The sequence below is a fragment of the Battus philenor genome, unplaced genomic scaffold (genome assembly GCF_028537555.1).
Source record: "Battus philenor isolate CCGP_79_NKW_IND1 unplaced genomic scaffold, ilBatPhil1.0.hap1 SCAF_16, whole genome shotgun sequence".
Classification (NCBI taxonomy): Eukaryota; Metazoa; Arthropoda; class Insecta; order Lepidoptera; family Papilionidae; genus Battus; species Battus philenor.
Genome location: NW_027181678.1, coordinates 60339 through 82224, shown reverse-complemented (window position 1 = coordinate 82224; position 21886 = coordinate 60339). Strand labels below are relative to the sequence as shown.

Here is a 21886-nt window from a genome sequence, read left to right as displayed (position 1 = left end):
TCACGACACCCGCTCGCTTCGTCTGCTGGCAACACCCACCCGCGACAGTCGCTTGCGACACTGCTGGCAGCACACATCCGCTGGCAAAATTCATCCGCTATGCACACGCGACACCCGCTCTCTTCACCCGCTGGCAGCACCGACCGCGACGGCCGCTCGCGACGATTGTTTAGATTGTGACTTGTAATTTTGTCCATAATAATTAACGTAAAAAAGTACAATACGTGTTGCGCTAGAAATATTTTAAATAGTACAAAATTTTATTAGTTGGCGGTGTTAACGTGAAGCAGAAATGGATATCAATGGACTCACCCGGCAGCGCGGCGCGGCGGCCGCGGTCGTCGGCGCGGGCGCAGTGGGCGCTGTGGACGCACGCGACGGGTGCGCGGGGGGCGCGGCGGGTGCGGCGTTGTCGCGCACACGGCGTGCCGTCCGGCTCGGTCGGTACCCTGCGCACACGCAGCAGAGCACATACAACGCCTGTAAATAACTAAACAACATTCATGAGATTTTGTATACCGATTAAAAGCTGCGACCGAACGCATCCGACCTGGAACGCTGCGTGCGGCGGCGCGGGCGGTACGCGCAGAAAAACTCGGGTCGTACGCGGTGCGCGCGCAGTAGCGCCAGCGGCGGCTCGGGCTGCGCGTGCGCGTGCCCGGCCCGCTCGACGCACTCGATGCGCTCGGCCCGCTCGTAAGTCTGGTCCGGCAGCAACATGGCGCGTGCGTACGGGCGCGCCGCTGCCACCCGCGCCTGCGCCCGCCCCCTCCGGTTCCGAGTCAGGCCGACGCCGCTTAGCCGGTTGCGTTGCAGCTTCCTGCGGGGCTCATCGACGCGCGGTAGGGCGGCAGAGAACGTTTCTACAGCGTGGGGCGGCATCGAGCTGCAGCCTGCAAAAGTAACATCTACTATTACTTTCCACCGTCCACGAGAACGCACTTTTTACAATCGCTGCCCTTAGCTCTCGCTCCGAGTGGAATGTGGCCGAATAGCGACAGCCCGCATTCCGCGACCTCGGCCCGCGTTAGAGATTCCTGCGCCGGTTGCCGAATATGACGAATGTGCGAAGAAGGGGCGCGCGGCGCAGGCTGCTCCGCACGCTTTTTGCGGTCGCGCGGCGACGTCGTGAGACGATCCCACTGTGTCAACAGGCCCGGCCGGCGGCGGATTCTTCGAAACGAACGGGTATTCGCGAGCTGCGGCCGGCTTCGTGGAATCCACGAGAGCTCGCGGTGGCTACGCGCTGCACACGACCGCTCATACGACCGCTCACACGAACAACCGATGCCGGTCCGCGCTTTCGTGGTCGGTAATCAATTAGCGAGCCGATTTCTGCACGACTCACACTTGTATAAGTGTTCAATATACGCATATTGGCAACGTGCGCGGAACGAGCGAGTGCTGCGAGTTGCGAGTTGTAGCTGGCTCGAGTCCAGGGAATGGGCTTGCACATCGCCGAGCTGTTCGTTGTTTGCACGATGGCACTTACAGCTTAACCGGCACAGAGTAATGGAACTCCGGAAGCAATCAGCCTAATCGGAGGGCGCCCCCGGAAGCCTCCGCCCGAACAGTTACACATTACGTATTCCACTGGATCGGAAGGCCACCAATCACATAACTGGCTTAGTCGGACGCCCTGCGGGGTGAGCGAGTGAATGACCGCTATGAAAGACTGCGGCTTGCACTGTCACTCGATACGCCTGCCGACCCGAGGGAGAAGCCTGCGCGGGCGGCGCGTGATCTGGTTACGAAGCTACTAGATGGTCGCGAGTGGACCGCGCTCGTCTTGTCGTGCGGAGATATCTCCCGATGTACCTGCGCTCTCGAGGGGGGAGGATAGTGACGTGCCTTTTTTATTTCGATCGGCTGTTTTCGTCACCTGCGCTCACCTTCGTCATTGGCTTTAACAGGTACCATCGTTGGTGCGGTCGTAAGTATACTATTAAGTTTAATTATTGAGTAAATTTCAAACAATTAATACAATACGGCATGGAATACTTTACTTAGAAGTATAATGGAAAGATAAGTAGCGTGGTAGTCGCATAGGCTCGGTGTACCTGACGCAACGCGCTTGCCAAATGCGCAGCAGAAGAGACAGGCCAAGCGCCCGGTGCGGGGCGCTGCACCGCGGGCGGCGGCTCGCTCCAGCAGGGAGCTCCAGCGCGAGCCGTGGCTGTCGCCAGAATTTTGTTGACTGTGTTGGGGTCGCGGGTGTCGCGAAGGATGCAAACAGCTGCGCGTGGCGCTGCAACCTACATGCTTTAATTAATACTAAAACGCTAATAACCCATGAATGGATGTCCGAAACTAAGCCATTTGTTAAACGTCGGTGCCGAATAAAATCAATGTGCACTAGAATTACCTTATCGAGGTCAGCTCAGTCTGCACTCGGAGGACCGCGCGTCGCCGCGTGCTGCCGCGCGCTCGCCGCATGCGCGACTGCGGCGCGCGACGGCACGCGGCCGTGGTGCGCGGGCGGCGACGCGCGGCGCACTGCTCATCTCGCGTTCCCACAGCGGGCCACGCGCGGAGACTCTCTCGGCTCTCACCGCGAACGAACCGAACCGCCGGCGAGTGCGTGCGGTCGACGGAATGCAGCTTCTTGAAGCAGACCGCATGTGTCCCTCCGCGAGCATGTGGCCATTGCATACATACCGAGACAGAGCCGCGGCCGCAACTCGTGCCGTGTGAACAGCGAGCGAGCCGGCGGACCTGACGGAGCGGGCGCGCCGGCCGCGTCGGCCGCTCGGGGCGCGACAGGTACCGCGACACCGTGTCTCTGCACAGGGGCTGTACGCGTGTACCATTCAGGAGCCAAAAAAGAAGTGTTGTGTTGTACCGTGCACTTTACGTAAACACGGGTTTTTCGTTTTTTTCCTAAATTTTGGTGTAGCGTATGTCATTAACAGGATGTGTTTGATTGGTCGTGACTTTTTTTGATGAAGCCACCGTCATCACCGACCTTACCGAATGTTGGCACAAATAAATTAAGCTGAACCTGACCAAAAAAACGCGACTCTGCGACTCGTGTGTAGGACGAATTAGTTTTCTTAGAATTTACTCCGAGGAATGCAAGACGATAGTGCCACCCATGCGCATAAACATTGTTGGTGCGTCGATACGACTCGGTACGACGCGGTACGACGCGGTACGACGTAGTACGACGCGGTACGACGCGGTACAGCGTGGTACAACGTGGGGCAGCGTCACGGATTCCATCAGGAAAGCGGCACGTCGGCCGACCGGGGCGACACGTGCAGTCTTGGTGATGATGGCCACAAGCAGCGGCGGCCCGCAGCGTGCCCCCGAGCGATGCGCCGCAGCATTCACCTCTGCGCGCAAAACCGACGTGGCAAACGAAGCGACCGCTGCACCGCACAACGAAGCCATTTTGCGTTGTCAATTGCGCTGAAAGTAACCATAGTGACCGTAGCGGGCGCGGAGCTGCGCGCGCGCTTCAGAAGCAAGCAGCGCGGTAACGGAAACGCACACGAAACAATAAATCAAAGAAAACTGCCTTGCACGTGCGGTGCGAACGGCCGGAACGAGGCCCGAAGCGAGCAAACACACCGGCAGCCTCCGACCCCTTGCACCGGCTCAAAATGCTGCTCAGTTGCATGAGAAATTGCAATGAAAATAGCGTTTTCACTTCTCAACAGCGAAAGTCTGTCGCAACAAACGATAAGCAAACAATAGCTCTGAAGCTCACTCTGTAGCCACGCGTGGGAACCGAGCAGCTCATAGATTTGAAAGTGAAGGTGGCAAGTGCCAGGGCGGTGCGGCTCGGGTGCGGCTCAGGTGCGGGGCGCGCAGTGCACCGGCGGGCCCGCGCATCAATAAAACATAAGCGCGCGCCTCACAACGGATTGTTTTAAATTTTTTGGTCCGCGGAGAAACGAGTCTGGTCTCATGATTATTCACTTATCCGACGACGATCTGCGCCTGCGCACGTGCCCGGAAATAATTGGTGAACGTGAACGGTGATCAATAAGCAACAGACGCCCATATTCTATGATGTTGGCTGCTTACTCCATAATAAACCTAAACGTGTCAAGGATATTCAATACTCGAAAGAGTGCGGCAGAACCGCGCAGCGCCGCCGGCGAGCCGCCGTCGTCCTCCGAGAAGCGATCGCTCTATGCATCTGTGGTTTGCACTCCACCCGTTAAATTATGTACGAGCGCTATAGTGTTTTAAACAGATCGAAAATCAGCTCGAGCCTGCATTAGACCTGTCCGTGTAAGTGGGTAATGAATGTGTGCGCGGAGTGACCTGCAAGCCCTTGTTTAACACATATGTTGCCCAAACAACCGCTTAGGAATTAAGACAGGTTTAACTCAGAGAAAAAGTTTGCCCGCTGCCCCTCCCCCTCGCCCCCTCGCTGCACGCCCGCTGCCCGCTGCCCGCCTGCTGCCATCCCGGCGCGTCCCTCTGACCGACTGGCGCCACCGCCTACTGCGCCGTGCTGAACGGACCCGCACCACATTCGCGCTGCCGGTTTCAGCAGCAGCAGTGCAGCGCGCACCATCTTACAATAACCTAGTTCTGTCGCGTATATCACGATATGTTATTACAACGATTTCGTAACAATTGACGAAGTTAATTAAATTTCTCTTATCACTCCTCTTACATGTTTAACTGTTTCAGACTATTAACACTTCATGCAATAGTCAATTCATGACACTATTAATTACCCAAAAGTACAACAGGAACATGTGAAAGGGCCGTAGGGCACGTGCGTAGCCGGGCGCATGTCGTGCGTCGCTACGGCAGACTGCAATGTTCCACTCTTCTTGGCACAGGTGATACATAAACACCGTGTACCTACATCACAATCATCGCGTCCTATCTTATAAATTCCAAATAATTGCTAGCTTTAGTAAAGATATCGTTTCGCAAATATATCTACGATGTAAGCCAACGAAAGTGTTGTAATTGTCTTTGAAGTATATAAATAGAGTCTGTAGGCACACAAACATGTTATTATATGTTATATTGTCGTCTTTTGGCGACGCGCGAGCGGCGCTCGACCCGTGTCGCCGGCGGTTCCCGTGCGCCCGTCGCGTATGCTCGTGTGACCCATATCCGCGCATTAATTAAAGATAATTTAAACTGTTTTCAAAAACAATCATTCCATCCCCCCTAGCCGTGTAGACCTAGTGAAAACACTGAACTCTCATATTCGACAAGTCGAAGAACCATTTTCTAACTTATTACTGTCCATGAGTGTGCTCGGATCTGTTAGAAAGAAGCGTTTTCGTTACGAAAAGAGCGTTGTCACACTTCAAGAGGTATTAATCGTCACAGGGCGTTGGCTGCGGTCAATGTTCCTACCGAGTACCGGCAAACGTTATCAAGACGCAATACTCTTTTCCAGCAGAGACGGATGATGGACTGGAACATTATCTCAGAAACATCCTTATCATCGCCTGCATCGTACACGGTCAAATCTTTTTCCGTTACGCAGTTCGGTTGTTAAATAGGTTCTTTAACTATAAAATGGGCAAAATCAATACCAATGTTTGATAATAATTTTAAGGAATATTTTTTTGACAATTTATTATTCATTTATTAATTAACATTTTTGTGTTCTCTTCTCTCTCAGGCAAATGTAATATTTATCCAAGTTGATGTGATATTTTTAATTATTTAGTTTTTATTATTATTATTCAGTTTTTATAATTATGATGATGGGCTTAATGAAGTATATTATACATCGTTAATATAAACAACTGAGCCCATCTAGTAGCACGCGCGGCACTTTAAAATGAATGTTATGAATATTCAGAAATTAAATATAACTTGAATATCTAAAGTTTCTTCGTGTCAGTAATGACTAATTTACTTAACCTAAAATTGCAACCTACATTGCAACTGCTATGACAAACTTCAGACTATAAATGACACCGTTCCAGAAGCAAGATGGCGTGTTTCGGCCCGCCTTTTTAACAACTGTCAGAATTCGTGTCGGTCGTTAGGAGCGTTTTGACATATATAATCTTTTAATGTCAGTATGCTATTTGGAAGACCATATTCGCGACATGTGGAAATCAAATTTAACAATACTGTAAACGTAACGCACATATTACGGTCGTTCAAATTTGAAACAATTTATTTCCCATGACTAGACTTTACACCAATTAAAAAAGTCTCTATCTAAGATCAAATTTAATATCGCATGATATTTAATTATAATTAATTGTTACTAAGATACATTTTAATGTAATAAATTCTTTTAAAGTTTATAGACAATTAATTGTACATACTTTTTAAAATTTTTAATCACTATTTGTAACTACGTAGAGAGTGAGCAAGAACGTATTTACTTAAATAAATTTAGGGTTTAAATTCCAAAGTACTTTCTCTTAACTAGTGTAAGTAATAAAGATATTTAATAAGTGAAGCAGGCTAGATAGTATCTAGTATAAGCTGCAGCCAACGTAATGGTAATTTTAACATCAATAATTTATACCCGTTCCAATTCACTAAAGAAAAGATTTATCGTTGTCAATATATAAACAAATAGGTTTCACTATAAATATGTTCATGTAAGCAAAGTTACCAAAATTATTCTTAACACATATGTGACGATTAATAAAAAGTTATCAAGTATTATTGATATGCATATATAAACAATCTGTACGTTTTTGTGCAAATATCCGATTTTGCTTCTGACAGTTTTATTTATGACATTCAAGAAACGTCACGTCCTACGTCACGCATAACATGATAGATGACATTGCCCAGACGAAATTGTCGAAACCAGAAGCTGGAACAAACGGCACGGTGCGACTCGTGGCCACTGATAATGTGAACGCAATGACGCGTGCGCGAGGAGAGATCGGCTGGTGAGCGCCATGTCGATAGAGTACGTGCTGGTGAGTGAGGGCGAGCAGGACGAGCCCATCGAGCTACCCACCGAGGAGGACGGCTCCTTATTACTGAGCACGGTAACGGCGCAGTTCGCGGGTGCGAGCGGACTGAAGTACCGCGCCGGCGGCCGCCTGCGCGGGCTGCGGCTTGTGGAGGAGCGTGTGTCCCCGCCGGCTGGGGGCTGGGCGGCGCACCGCTATTTCTGTGCGTTCCCGCGCTCCGGCGCGCCGCCACCACGCCCGCGCTGCTCCGACCTCATCGTGCTCGGGTTGCCTTGGAAGACGGCGGAAGACGCAGTTCGCGACTACTTTTCGTCGTTCGGGGAACTGCTGATGGTTCAAGTGAAGCGCGATGCCACGGGACTGTCCAAAGGGTTCGGATTCATCAAGTTCGCGGAGTACGAGGCGCAGGTGCGCGCGCTCGGGCGGCGGCACATGATCGACGGGCGCTGGTGCGACGTGCGCATACCCAATAGCAAGGACGGCGGCGCCGCCGCGCACCGCAAGGTGTTTGTGGGCCGGTGTACCGAGAGCCTGACGGCGGAAGACTTGCGCGAATATTTTGGAGCCTTTGGTCAAGTGACCGACGTGTTTGTACCGCGCCCATTTCGCGCGTTCAGCTTTGTTACATTTTTAGATCCAGAAGTGGCCCAGTCTTTGTGTGGACAGGACCACATCATCAAGGGAGTTTCAGTTAACATCTCAACGGCGTCTCCGAAAAGAGACAGAGGTTCTCGTTCCCAGCTGCTAAGCTGGGGTTTGCTGGACGGCGGAGCCCCTCGCGTATACAGCTGGCCACCTGAGGCATGGCCGGCGCACTCGCAGCCTTCTGGGCATGTGGCACATGCCCAGCACATCCCTCAAACTTCACACGCCCCACAGACTACACACTCTGTGTCCGCAGACACCAAGCCCTACCTCAAGTATGAATGATGCTTCACCATTTCCCTTGTTATAATTACTAACAAATTTTATATACAAATATGTAAATAGTATATTGTAGTTGAGAAGTTACCTATTTGTGTTTTAGTGTGCATTAAATCAAAATGTTAGTCAATGACAATGTTATATAAGTAAATAATAAACTTGACCTGTGGCTCTGCCTGTTACAAAAACAAACATGTGTATTGCGGCATCCTGCAAACTGAACCTGTAGGCCTTGATGTCTTGCCGCCTCACAGGAAGCTACAATTTTAGAGTCCAATGGCAATGTGACTGACTGTAACAACAGTCCTTGTAATGTAGTTCATGTTGGTGTAAATGTGTGAACATCCATACTACTGTAAGACCATCATCTCATATTGATACTTGTCTGTTTATAAGGTAGAATATAATTCTCAAACATTACTACATAAGAATTTGAGTGTGCCTTGATAAAAATAGTAATAAATGAATATTGTAAATAACCACAACTTATTTTCTTATTTGAATGTTTAATGTTCTGGACATGTATATAGACACAATGCCTGCTTCTGTAGGAGCTCATACCACTTCAAGTGATACCGCATACCCTGGTCCAGTCAATGTAAACACTTTGTAACTCATCGACTATCACAATCTCAACTGCCATTCGGTTGTATCTACTTTTTGTTGTCTAAACTTTATTTTTCCAAAATTAATTTTGTTAGCGGGCTAGGTCATTGTGCGGTTCTGGTGGAACTTGGAGCATGGTTGTGTAAATAAAAAGTGGAGCCAACAAGTAAAACTACAGATTATACATGTGTTTTATTTTAAATTCCATACAAGTCAGAGCCAGCAGTTTGCCCGTCAAGGGCGCTTGGCCGGTCTTGCTCCGGTGCGCATTGGGGCTTCTCAGTCAATTGCCGTATCTCAAGGATATGTTTTGGTTCTTTGGTCAAAAACATACCAGGACACAAGTGTTTCGATTAGAGTCACAATCACACTAAATTGTATGCAGGCGGAGGTCCATTTTCACAGCGTCGGTGACGCCACTCTAACCACTGACGGTAGTGCCATGAAGCTTAGTTTGTCCATCAACGGAGATACTTAGCCGCCCAGTCGACGCGCTGGGCTCCGCTGCCCACCATCGCAGTCTCTGTAACCATCACAAACAGTTCGTGGTTATTAAACAGCGTTTTAATTTACACATTACTAGCCAAACACACGCGGTGCTCACCTCGATGTGACCGGAGCGGCACGGGGCGGAAAAGCGACGTGTCGATACGCGCCCCAGCCACGTAGCGCGCCGCGCCCAGGTATGCGGCGGCGGCGGCGGGCGGCGCCGGCGGCACGGCTGGCAAAGCTGGCGCCGGCGGCGCTACACTGCGCGCACCGCGCTGCGCCTCGTGCACCACCTCGTCCCTGCCGACGGATCACAAGCAGATCGCGAGTGGAAGGTCTGCCCGCACCCGTCAGACCGCAACCAGCTCGCCGACGTACTCACCCAAGAATGTCAGCGAAGCGGTCAGCGCGCGCGCCTGCAGCGTGCTCCACCTCCGCGCGAATCGCACTCCTGCAACGCGTGCAATTTTAATTCTGTAACATCTGTCAAAAACACGAACATTTCCACAAACTGAGAGAGGCTCCGAAAATGGATCGCTTTGGTGGAGGACACAATCTCAACGTCTTGTAACGTAACCGCAAGTATTATCTTTACTTACCTTCTAGCTCGCGATGTTGGAGGAGGCAAACCCAAGGCGGCTCCGACTGCGAAGTAAGGAAATCTGAAAGTAAGGCATTGCCAAGTGAATGCGACGCACCGACCGTCGAGGTGCCGATGCCGGACATCGTCGCTGGGAGCGCTCGATCGTGGTATATTATCATCAGGATTGATCCCAGATTATCTCTTAAAAAGCGTTAAAAAGAAAATGAAATAAAGAAATGGAGTGGGTAGCGGGCGGTACCGGAGGGCCTGCGGCGCCGTGGGGCGGTCTCGCGGCGGGTAGCGGAGTAGCGCAGCGAGCAGGGCACGTGCGGCGGCCGATGCCCCCGTCACCACTCGCCCCAGAGGCACGCCCGCGCTCGTCGGGAACCGGAATCGCAGCGCTTCCGCTAGGGCGTAACCTTCGGGCCATTCGTTTCGGTCCGGGGTGCCCAGCACGGCGCAAATCTTGTACAGCTGGTCGATCTCCGAGTTCCCTGGAAACAACGGCCGGCTCGTGTAGAGTTCGGCCGCTATACAGCCGAGCGCCCAGAGATCGATAGGGGCTCCATAATGGGTGTCGTGAAGCAACACCTCGGGCGCGCGGTACCAACGCGTGGATACGTAATCTGTGTAGGGCGGCCGCGAACGGACCTCGCGCGCAAGCCCCAGGTCGGCGATCTTCACCAGCTCAGGGCCGGCGCACAGCAAGTTCTCGGGCTTTAGATCGCGGTGGAAGAAACCGTGGCGGTGCATGTGGGCCAAGCCCTGTAGTACTTGATACAGGATGTTACGCAACACGGGCTCCGGAAAGTTACGTTCGGCGTCCCTTATCAGTTGATACAGGTTGCCGCGCATATACTCGAACACGAAGTAAAGGGTGTCGTTCTCACGGATCACCTCTCGTAACTTCACGATATTGGCGTGGTTGAGCTTTTTGAGCGAGCGCACCTCGCGCAGGTTCATGGCCTCATCCCACGAGTAGTACTTTCTTTTCATGCGCTTGATCGCGACCTTCTCGCCGGTATCCCGCCGCTGTGCCAACACCACCGACCCGTATGTGCCGTCGCCGAGCTGCTGCAGCACCACGTAGCGGTTCATGGCGATGCGATGTTCGTCCAGCTGGAGCAGCTCACTCTTTCTCGAAACTTACAATACATGCATACTCTGATATCGAATATAGCTTAGCGTATTACATCCTGACCCCTGAAAAAACAAAGGTAGGTTGAGTACTTAAAAAATAGAAAATTAATTCTGTTTATAACCAAATAGGAATGGCAATAATTTGCAAAAACCAAATTATGAGAAACCTATTAATTTGACAAATAAAATCAGACATGTCAGGACTTATAAACATTACTTATAAAATATAACGAGATGTTAATCTCATTCTAATCTTTAAGAAACATTTTATATTTATTTGGTACCTGTCCAAAAATTATTTTATACGGGTGAAGGATTTAGCTTGCCAGGCGACCAAAACATCTTTGTCTCGGAATTAGTTAAAGGAGGCCGGTGCTGCACCGTAACAAAGTATCTGATTAACAAAATTTACTTTATTTTTCTATCATGAAGAAACTTTACAACAAAATAATAAATATTGAAAAGGCAGATGAATCTAACTTGTTTAACTATCTGTTGCCACAGTAACCGAACGAAACTTATGATATAAAAAGTACTGAACATTATGCTTGTACGAGCATCTAATAAACTTTCTTTTTATATTTTTCCACCTTTTTATTGTATTAAGCGTCAAAACTTCAATAATCAAAAATTATAAAAATAATTTTTATTGATCCATTTTATGGCCAAACTTATATTACCTATAACTAAACTAGATTATAAAAAAAGTTTTTTGTCAAAATACCGACTGCACAGCAATGTATTCCATGGTTGATATAAAATGTGTATTTTTATTTGTAACCTGCAAATAACCGCGCTAAAAATTAGAACAACAGGTGATATCATTAATAGTTGTTTTTGAAATGTCAATTAAGGCATTCTATTAGTTCAAATCGAAGCAGCGTCAACGCGGAAACAAAAAGTTTTAGAGTAATTGTGAGTTAGCGCTATGTGTTGTAAACATGAGTGCCGTGCTGACCAGATGTAGAGTGAGTTCGGAGCAACTGGATCTGCTGTTGTCGTTTATGGAAGAGCACCGTGACTTTGCCGCCGGCAAGCAGTCTGTGTACTCGCGCTTCAGCTCCAGCAAACTGTGGCGCCTGCTGGCCGAACGCCTCAACGCGGCAGCGGCAGACACCGGCGGCGCACGCAAGTCACCCGACAAGTGGTGCCGGGTAAGTGCAGATGCCGGCGACCAACTGTACCTACTAATGTCATCTTGCCAGAGAGCGCCGAAAATTTACAAATGGCCGAGCCTGAAACCAGGCAGTCTTACCCTACTTCAGTCGTAAATTAAACGTTTGTGTATACAGCATCATGGTATTGCCAATGAATTAAAAAGATCTTATTTTAACAGTAACATGTTCATAACTTGTTGTAATTTTATTCAGAACTATGGTGTAGCACCACATGAGTCAAGTCATGAGCCAAGTAGAATGTTTACACAATCATATACTATAATGCACATTGCACTTGAACTTTATGAATGTGCTATATTCTTGTGTTTTTTAATACAAAATAATATTTATGCTATACTGTTCGGGCAAAGAAATGGATGCTGCAATGATACTTGTTAGCTGCAGTATAGTAGTAACTCCTAATCCTAATGACTTCTGCAATGGTATCCATCTGATGTTAAATAGTTTCCTGATGCCACACAAGAGTGTAGTAGTGTTGTATGAAGTATTTTAAATGGTTAAAATAAAATTTGTTCCTTAAGAAATGGTCTGTCAAAGAACTAGCCAATGTGCATTAGCATCGCTGATACTATGTTGTCTCTGCAGGCATTCTTGTGTTCTACATGGTAATGCCTCAAGGGTTTGAGACATTACTTCATAAATACTAAAAACGGCATTGAGGTTAAAATCAATTTACAATAACTACATAAAACAGAAAATTCATCTTTAATAGAGCCAGGCAAGCACATAGTTAAATAGACATCTTGCTCTAAAACAGTAAATTGAGAGCCGCAGTCAATTCACTCAAACTTTAAATAAAGTTATATTTCAGTATTGGGCAGACATTAAGTATAAGGCCCGGAAAAAGTGTGCTGCTGGTGGGGCCCTGGGGGACCTCTCCAATGTTGAAGAGCGCCTGCAGAGCATATTGGGAACAAGACCAAACGAGTGTAAGCACTTGAAATTTTCATGTTTGCAGATTTAGTTGATTTTCTACAATTTCTTCAGATCCGGTTAAGTCTAAGTGAGAAGACTTAATTGTTCCTTATCTAAGGATCAACATTTTACAATATTAATTAATGTTATTAATTTAGGCCCCCGAAGAAAATTTGAGCCTGTCTCAAACATTCATGCAAATTAGCTCAACTACTCCTATTAACTTTCAGATGCAGTGTTTATGGACTATCAAATAAATACCAAGTGTCAATTTATTAGGCACTGCACTAGGGCCTAACATGGTCAGTTGCTCTGGGTGGATGAGGCTGATAAAGGTGTAAAATGTGTTCAAGGGAACACCAATTGCTGTTATCTTGCTGTCAGTTGTAGTCAGACGGACAGGCAACCTGGCAAAACATTGGTTGCTTATTGCATTGCAGAGCTAGAGGACTATCTTAACTGATAAGTCTTTAAGTTTTAGTATTCTTTTAATAATTCATGTATGAAGGGTCTAGAAGTCTGCATTGGGTGGAAGGCATTGAAGGTCCATATCAAACTCTTAGCAATTTATTTTTTAAAGGCGATGGTTTTAGTTCTATGTTGTTTATTATAATTTGTACATCAATGTAATCTTCAGGCGGTGGACGCGGAGGGAGCAACTCGGACGAGGAGCGTAAGCCCGTGTTGGACGACGACATGTATTCGGAGGGTTCAGGCGCGGCTGGCGGCGACGCGCGCCTTAGCACCGAGGAGCTGCTGGCCGAAGCGGCCATGCGGAGCGCGCTCGCCGCTGAGAAGCAGGCCGAGGCGGTCGCGCAGGCCGTCGACTTGTTGCGTGACATGGTGACGCTGATGCGCGAGAGGGTCCATGTGCCCACGCACGCGCAGCCGTCCCACGGTCCGCCGGCGCACGCCCCGCACGCACCGCCGACACACGTGACGCATGTCACACACGCTGCACATGCCACACACGCCGCGCACGATCACGGCATGATCGCCATGCAACAGCAGCATCATCCTCGTATTTGATTATTGATTAATCCATCTCTCTCGTGCACAGGCAGCCAGCGGCAGCTAATTAATTATCAATATTGTATGGTGTGCGTATATGCGTAAACGAGTGGGACCGACGCCCCCGTACCGCACGGTAGGCCGGGAGGGGTCTACGCGGACAGTGCAGTGTTTACTGCATTCAAACATTTTGGTGTTGTTGGTAGAGCGTGTAACATTTATTATACACAAACATATTTCTTATGTACAACATTTTAACTATTCCTGTACACAGATAAATACTCAAAACGTTCACGATACACATTTGCATTATGTTATTATATTCATTTAAAACATCACTAGCCAGGTAGTGCACATTGTAATTTACTATTGCGAGTGATGGTGCAGCTGATGCAACTGGCCTAGCGTAGGATGCCGGAACGCTCTGGGCGCAGTGCTGCGGGTGACGTCAGTCCGGTGAGCTCGGCCACGCAATTGTAGACTGCGTCGGCGCGGGCACGAGCGCGGGTCGCTCCGTGCTGCAGCACGTCGCGCAAAAAATCGGGGCGCGCTCTCAGCTCGGCCGCGCGCTCCCGCACCGGGCCTAGCGCCGCACACAGAGCTTCCGCGACCACTCCTTTATACTGAGCCGTCGTTAGCCCCTCGGCCTCCTCCACCGCCTCTTCCGGCAACAGGCCGCTCGCCAAACAGTGCAGGTTCACCAGATTCGACACACCTGGACGATTTTCTGGGTCAAATGTCACCTGCCAATGTTACTGATTGTTTAGAATACTGGATTGGACCAATCATATACTAATGCGAAATGTTGCATTTTCTAAGCGTTCAAATAAGTCGGAAGCAGTTCTGGAGCAGCTGTTTGTAATGATTTATACATAGATTAATAAATGAAGATAAAGCAACTAGGGTTCTGTTTTAATTCTTAACCATCTCATTGTTTCTCGCGCCACAGCCCGGGAGGAGCAAGGAAGACTAGAAAACTGACCTGAGGAGTAAAGTCCGTGACTGCCTTTCTAATTTTGTGCCTTATTGTATCATCGGAGTCGATTAACAGTATTCTAGACTTAGGATCAGGGTCCGACTTTGACATCTTCTTGTTTGGGTCTCGCAGACTTCTAATTTTGTCGCTGCCGTCCTCTGTGTCATAGCACAAAAGTACACAATGAAAACAAGGTCCACGCGCAGCACCACACCAAAATCAATGACACCTCACCAGCAAGCAGCGCGCGCGGCGTGGGGAAGGCATCCCCGTAGCGGTGACGGAACGTTCGCACCAGCTGAGCAGCAACTTGCAAGTGCTGCAGCTGGTCTGCGCCCACTGGCACGTGTGTGCCACGGTACACCAGGATATCGGCCGCCTGAAACCGTTACCCACGTACAGTTTAGAAATTCATTATACCTAAAGCAAACAGTGATCTGTTATCTTTACCTAAAACTACTTTGTTCCAAATCCTTATATAAACGAATAATGAATATGAGTGTTTGAGTCAAATTACCTGCAGTACGGGGTACAAAAGGAGGCCGACGGGCACCTCCTTCATGGTGGAGGCCTTCTCTTTGTACTGAGGCAGATGCGCGAGGCGGGCTTGCGTGGCGAGGCACGCTAGCAGCCAACACAGCTCGGCGTGACGAGCCACCGCTGACTGGACGAACAGCGCGCCACGCTCCGGCTGCAGCCCAGCCGCCAGCGCCACAGCTGCCAGCTGCAGAGTGTGCGCCTGCAGCTCGCCCGCCCTCTGCCAGAAACCTGTTACATTGCAGCTGCTCCAATATTTATAATTGGTTTAGTCAGTGATGTGCAATTACAAATCACTTTTTGTGGATGATAAACTAAATACTTTTAAATTCTTCCTTTCTGACTGATAAATATATTATATTTATGGCTTGATTTATAACCAGTTGCAACATGTTTACAGGGCAAAGTGTTTTACTGTAACAGAAAATGCTGGCATTGAATCATTGCTGAATAAAACCAGCCAATTCTAATGGTATTGATGATCTTGCAGTACAAATATTATGAGAGATTATGAGATTTACCTACATGATGCAGGGAATTTAAAACCAATTTTAAGCAAGTTATTTATAGTGTTAGTTAATAGTGAAGTAAGTTAAATTGCAGAGACCTCAAAAATGGGCATAATGCCACCTTTTATTTTAAATTGTACTGGTAGAAAATATTATTTATATTGAAAGGGAAGTGATGATTTGCTGAGCCAACAGCATGCTTCCACATTTTCACACCACTTGAGATGTGCCCCTTCAAATGTTCAATTATCTTTACTGTATTACAAATTATGAGACATTTCTTCAATTTATAGGTTTCTTGTTAAAATTTTTATTTAGACGCATGGAACGCTAACATGCAACATTACAAAATAAAGGTAATTGATAATTGTAACTACTGTCTCTTGGGGGATACAAACCAAGAACAAGTGGAGAATAAACAGTCAAGTTTTTACAAAGTATAGTAAGCAGAGTAAAGTAAGGAGAGATTGCAAATATGAACTAACCGAATTCACATAGCTAATACACAAAAGAAAAGATCTACACTTGGGTAAGTGTAGATCAAAAAATTCCGTAATAAAAAAAATGGGATTCAATGGTGTTAATGTTTATTATTCAGGAGAGTTATTAAAAATATATAAAAAGTGATAACTAACTCTAGTGCTTTGACAATTAAACTTATGAATTTACAAAAATTGGAGTTGATGGATTTGCATACTAAACATTTCCTAATATTTCATGTTAGTTGGAAATTAGCAGCATAAACATAACATACTGAGACAGAAATTAATTTGTGACAATGAACATGGTAATCACATAGCGTTTAAATGTAGTAATTAAACAACAACAAAATAAATTAGAAAAAAACCTGGTGAGAAGTAAACGAGTGCAAATCGGCGATGAAGAGCATGACGTCGTCACCAGCTTGCTGCAGCTGAACGCAGCGCCGCAGCGCACCGAAGTAGTTGCCTACGTGCAGCTCGCCCGTGGGCTGCAACCCCGACACCACCCGCCGCGGCCACCCCTCTGCCGGCTCTGGCTGCAACACCGTACTCACGATATTCTCGTGCGTGCGCGCGGAACTGACTACTTGTTCCTAAAGTATTGCTTTTACCTTGCCACAAAAACCTCTATTTGGATTTTTTCCGTAATGTCTGATATGTTTCCTGCTGAAAGCTCTACGTACGGCCATTGTCAAAGCAGAGGCCAAAGGATTTGAATGAAATAGTCTAAAAACAACCATCGTCTAAAGTTTTTCATTAACAATATCTTTCACCAGTTCTATACCATCGCATCAAATAATTTGAACGTTTACTGTTGCTTTGCTATTATAATCAAGTTTAGGTTAGTCACCGTAACACTCCACAGCGAGTCGATGTCATAATACATAAACTTTCCGTTTGACATTCCGAATATAAACTATACTTATGCTAATCAATACAAATAATATCTAATAAATAGCAATATTTGTTGTTAACAGCACAACATTGAAATATTTAGCGTAATGAAAAGAAAAGTTTAATTATTTTCAACATATCTTAAGCATTGAAATTTTTATTTTAAAACAAATACTTTGCATGTTAATCGTCTAAATAATAAATTTCAGAATACAACATTAAAAAATAGAACAAAAATTCGTAGAAAATATTAAAAATGTTTATCACCTATTTTCAAATATTTCACGTATTTAAATAGAATTGGGATTGGCATTTGTAAATGTCAGTGACGCAACAGCTGATAGCATTGTTTACTTCGATAGAATTATAACCAAAAAATCTTAAAAACATTGCTAGTCTGGTTGTAGGATCTTTTCTGATAGCCATAACATCCTTTTAATTGTTTTTGCAGATGTCATCTTTATCTTCGACGATAATTGAATCATATAGTAATAAATAAAGGAGTGAGAGCAGCTATCTGCTACATAAAAACGGCCGGAATACTACGATAAGGTGAAATAGTGAGTTAAGATTTTAACATCTTTTCAATTTGCTTCATAACAAAGAAGGCCTTGTGACTACAAATTAAACCGAGTATTATTTATTGTTAATGCCACACTTCTGCTACAATCTAGTATTCACTCTTTTGAAGGGGATACACAGTACCAAAGTTACAATGTTGTTTACAAGAGGAATATACAGCTGAACTTGGAGCAAGCGTAGCTAATTCTATTCATATAATGTTGTGATGAATTTCAAAATGTTTATTTTAATGTAAAAATATTTTCGCCTCAACAAAGCTTACATGAATATTATATTTATTAGCAAAATGTGAACCTGGAGGTAAGGATAGATTATCCATCCATATTCGTGGAGACCCCTTATTGCAATTGCTCTGAGAATTAAGAATAGTGATTTGCTCAATGCTGGCTTAAGATTCATATTAGATGCATTCTAGATAAAGGGATCCACCCACACCTACATTTGGTTATATGTTATCTCCAATGTCGATAGTACAAAAACAAACATTTCTTACACTTAGTTTTATTTAATTGATTTGAAAGAGCAGTGAATATTCAAAACAACACTAATCTTTTGTAATGGCTTGTACAATTCGTGGGAAGGCCCCCTCAGGGTTAACCAATAACATAATTGAGGTCATGGAATGTCGCCACATCCAGGCAAAATCATTGTGGCAATCATTGGGGAAGCCTTTGCCGTGCATTGGGCGTCTGTGGCCTGACATAAATGAATAAATGGCTTGTCCATGTTTATACTGTTTTGCTTGAAAAAGAAAACAAAACAATTGTCTTGGTCAATCCTGGAGATTTGATACCATTAGGTAGCAAGAGTTTGGTTTGGTTGAAAAAATAACGTTGTGAGTCAATGCGGGCGTGTCGCAGGTGCGGCATGGGACGCTCGGCGGCTGCGGGGGTGGCACGCATGCGGGCCTGGCGCGCGCATTGCTACGGGCCGCCCGCCGAGCTGCGGCTGGAGGAGGCGCGCGTGCCGGCGTTGCGCGCGCCCGACCACCTGCTCGTGCGCGTGCGCACTGCGTCAATCAACCCGCTCGACGTCGCTATGATAGGTCTGCTATGGCAACGCGGCCCCTTGCCGCGCTCGCGTGATATGCTTCTCTTCACGCGTACAAGCTCTGCGAGGCGCGCTGCCTGCCTTAACTTAGCCATGTAGTGACGCCTCACGCCTCAAGGGGCGAAGGACGTCGATATTGCATCTGAAATTGCACTCTGAGCATGTCATTCCGTCCGGTCGCAGGCGGATATGGAGCGCGCGTGCTGAACGCGCTGCGGTCACTGGAGGGCGTGGACGTGGAGTTCCCGCTGGTGGTGGGGCGCGACTTCTGTGGCGACGTGGCGCAGGCGGGTTCGGCATGCACCTTTCGCACCGGCCGCCGCGTGTGGGGCGTGCTGCCGCCGCACTGGCCGGGCTCGCACGCGCAGTACGTCGTCGTCAGGGACCGGTGGGTCAGTTCTGCTCTCCTATCGAATCTCCGCGTTCCGTCTTCTGTAGTAGCGACACTGAAAACATTGTTGCGCACGCTACCGACCGGTTCTTGAATATCGGTGAACAATTTGGTTCCGGTCTTTACGAGTGGTGTGGGCGTCGCATGCAGGTTGGCGAAGCGCCGAGCGCGCTGGGGGACTTAGAGGCGGGCGGCGCCCTGTACGCGGCGCTATCGGCGTGCGCCGCGTTGCGAGCCGCGGGGCTACCGCCACGCGCCGCCACCGTGCGCCGACCCGCGCCGCGCGTGCTTCTGCTGGGCCTGGGCGGGGTGGGGCACGCCGCGCTTCAGCTGCTGCAGTACTCCGGCGCGCAGGTAAGCCTATGAAGTCGCCCAGAGCTCTGCTCTTGGATACCACTCACGCGTCGTTGTGCAGGTGGTGGTGGGGTGCGCGAGCGAGCTGTGTCCGCGCGCGCTAGCGCTGGGCGCGGTGGCGGCGCTGGACCGCCACGCCGAGGACTACGACCGCGCGTTGGAAGAATTGGGGCCGTAAATATTTTCTACCTATTCATTATGATTTTAGCGGAATAGGGTATAAATGAGTCGCATTACGTAATCAATTATATTATTTTGTTTGTAAAGTCCAGACGAACCGCACCTCGGTAGACCGACGACATAGTGAATGTCGCGGGAAGTCAGAGGATGGCAGTGCAGAAGCGGTCAACGTGACGATCTTTGGGTGGAGCCTAAGAATGGTAGTGGGCCTGTATCGGCTGATATGAGCCTGGTGTCAGAGTCGAGTTTTCCTTGTGCAAGGTGTCGGCACTGCGGATAACGGAGGCGCGCGTGCGCAGGTACGACGCGATCCTGGACTGCGCGGGGCTGGGCGGCGCCGCGGCAGGCGCGCGACGCTGGCAGTTCGCGCGCTATGTGACGCTGAGCGCGCCGCTGCTGCGTGAGGCGGACGCGCGCGGCCTCTTGCCGGGCGCCGCTTCCGCCGTGCTTTCGCTGGCTGCGCACTCAGCCGCCGCCGCGTGGGGCTCGTGAGCGACACTCCTACACTCCCAGCTCCCTATTTCCAGCTGTACACGAGGATATTGTTTCTATTTTGTTATTATGACGGACGCAGGGCCGCGGGCGTGACGGGCGGTGCGGGCACCTGCAGGGCAGCACAAGTGCGCTGGGCGTTCTTCTCCCCGTCCGGTGAGGACATCCAGCTGCTGCGCCGGCTAGCCGACGACGGCAAGGTAGTCCTGAGTAACGCGCTGCTCATACTGTGCCTTCGTGCATCTACTTCTCTTCTAGGTGTACACTCCGAAGGCGATTAGAGGCACACCGCTCGTACTCCACCGCATATTCCTCGGAATGCGCCCCCAGATAGGGACATGCACAGAATCTCGGCGAACCGAGAAGTTCACAGCATGAAATCTGATGTGAAAAGAGAGAGATCGTACTATACGTACATGCAAAGTGTTGTGGTACTGCGGGTACAGCGCGCAAAAGTATGTTGCCTTCTAGCCGGCGCGCCGTGGCCCTTGGGGTTTGAGCGGGCAGGCAGGCGCGACGAGGTTCCCGCGGTGACGTCACGTCGTCATCGAACAATAGACAATGCTATAATCCCACACAAAGTCATTAAAGTTTGGTTCTCACCTGAAAAAATGTAATACGCAAGGTGAAACGAGCCGCGTACCAATTGTACTAGGCAAGGTCTTCCGGGGCCGGCGCGTCGCGTGCGGCCGCGCCGACGAGTCATTGTCTTCGGTTCAGTTTCAAGCAAAAAGATAGTTCCCGGCAGCTGGGCGACTTGTTTTTTTCATATTTTTGTATTCGCTAACGAACAACACAATTAAAATGTTTTTGTTTAATGAAGTAGTTTACGTTTAGCGGCGACCGGTTACGTGGCCGCGTTTTGCGTAATAGCGAAACCATTGTCATGCAAATGAAATGGAATAATACAAAAGCAATTGTTGCAAAAGTGAAGTAATGTCTCTGCGACTCGGCCCGCGGCCGCGAGGGCGGCGTGGGGCGGCGCGGGGCGCGCGGTGCAGCATGCGGTGTGGTTGCAGTTCGCGGTGGCGGTGGAGCGCGCGTACCCGTGGTGGGCGGGCGGCGCCGCGTACGAGCGCGCCGCGGCGGGCAGCGCGCGCGGCAAGCTGCTGCTCGACTTCACGGCGGCGCCGCGCGACGCTCCCGGCGCAGTTGCACAATAAACGATGCCCAAAAATCGCTTCCTTTTATTATACCTTTGCCAGTTATTAGTGCGTCGTCGCAGCAGCTATATGACGCGTCTGTTCAAACACGTCGCCTCGAGGCGGTACCTAATGCTCCCAGAAATGGAGGATCGAAATGAACCTTTCTAAAACTTCGCCAGCTAAATGCACCAGATTCTGTAAACTCGGTAAGGTTCGTGCCGGGGGCGCCATCCCAGCTAATGGACAAAAGCAGTACCAAGTCGTGTCAATATGCGTCTCTGCAAGTCAGTTTTTCGCGCAATAGTGGCACACGCGCCGCCGCTCACCATCCAACGACTGTGGTCATATAAAATAGATTATTGCGCCGTAATACGCAATGAAATTCATCATATACCCATTTTAGTTCAATTTCTTAAAGGAGCATCACAACAGTACTGTGTCTGCCGCAAGCGATAGAAATCGTATCGGAACCAACTGCCTACAACCCGCACCAGTAACGAAAATTGAATCGTCACACCCTCCGGGGACCGCGACTCCCCGGACGTTGCGACTGCAATGCAAAGCCTCGCA

The 21886-nt window shown here is 48.6% G+C and overlaps 4 protein-coding genes and 1 pseudogene across 9 annotated transcripts; 3 read left to right on the top strand and 2 right to left on the bottom strand.

The window, feature by feature from the left end:
* The first annotated feature begins 6710 nt into the window (after positions 1–6710).
* LOC137919307 (TAR DNA-binding protein 43 pseudogene) lies at positions 6711–8579 on the top strand (annotated as a pseudogene).
* Positions 8580–8603: 24 nt separating this feature from the next.
* Positions 8604–11171, bottom strand: LOC137919306 (serine/threonine-protein kinase ICK). Of its 2 annotated transcripts, XM_068762346.1 has the most exons (7): positions 11101–11171; positions 10905–11014; positions 9740–10683; positions 9497–9559; positions 9280–9348; positions 9013–9197; positions 8604–8931 (listed from the first exon to the last, which is right to left on the bottom strand). In XM_068762346.1, the coding sequence occupies exons 3-7, from the start codon at positions 10576–10578 to the stop codon at positions 8870–8872; spliced, it is 1218 nt and encodes a 405-aa protein (XP_068618447.1). In that variant the 5' UTR covers positions 10579–10683; positions 10905–11014; positions 11101–11171; the 3' UTR covers positions 8604–8869. The 2 variants fall into 2 exon arrangements, with proteins under 2 accessions (XP_068618447.1, XP_068618446.1); XM_068762345.1 differs by having other exon boundaries at positions 10905–11155.
* A 174-nt stretch (positions 11172–11345) lies between these two features.
* LOC137919494 (uncharacterized) lies at positions 11346–14627 on the top strand. Its single transcript, XM_068762588.1, has 3 exons — positions 11346–11774; positions 12610–12727; positions 13351–14627. The coding sequence occupies exons 1-3, from the start codon at positions 11562–11564 to the stop codon at positions 13740–13742; spliced, it is 723 nt and encodes a 240-aa protein (XP_068618689.1). The 5' UTR covers positions 11346–11561; the 3' UTR covers positions 13743–14627.
* On the bottom strand, positions 13271–17112 carry TrpRS-m (Tryptophanyl-tRNA synthetase, mitochondrial). The gene is made up of 6 exons (XM_068762582.1): positions 16840–17112; positions 16594–16764; positions 15218–15457; positions 14935–15079; positions 14707–14858; positions 13271–14467 (listed from the first exon to the last, which is right to left on the bottom strand). The coding sequence occupies exons 1-6, from the start codon at positions 16966–16968 to the stop codon at positions 14126–14128; spliced, it is 1179 nt and encodes a 392-aa protein (XP_068618683.1). The 5' UTR covers positions 16969–17112; the 3' UTR covers positions 13271–14125.
* On the top strand, positions 16750–21338 carry LOC137919492 (reticulon-4-interacting protein 1, mitochondrial-like). 5 transcript variants are annotated; one of them, XM_068762585.1, is made up of 9 exons: positions 16750–16791; positions 17574–17682; positions 18565–18749; positions 18938–19146; positions 19296–19499; positions 19561–19673; positions 19979–20167; positions 20254–20371; positions 21191–21338. In XM_068762585.1, the coding sequence occupies exons 3-9, from the start codon at positions 18572–18574 to the stop codon at positions 21332–21334; spliced, it is 1155 nt and encodes a 384-aa protein (XP_068618686.1). In that variant the 5' UTR covers positions 16750–16791; positions 17574–17682; positions 18565–18571; the 3' UTR covers positions 21335–21338. The 5 variants fall into 5 exon arrangements, with proteins under 5 accessions (XP_068618686.1, XP_068618685.1, XP_068618687.1 ...); XM_068762584.1 differs by having other exon boundaries at positions 16782–16826; XM_068762586.1 differs by lacking the exon at positions 16750–16791 and having other exon boundaries at positions 17440–17674.
* Positions 21339–21886: the final 548 nt, after the last annotated feature.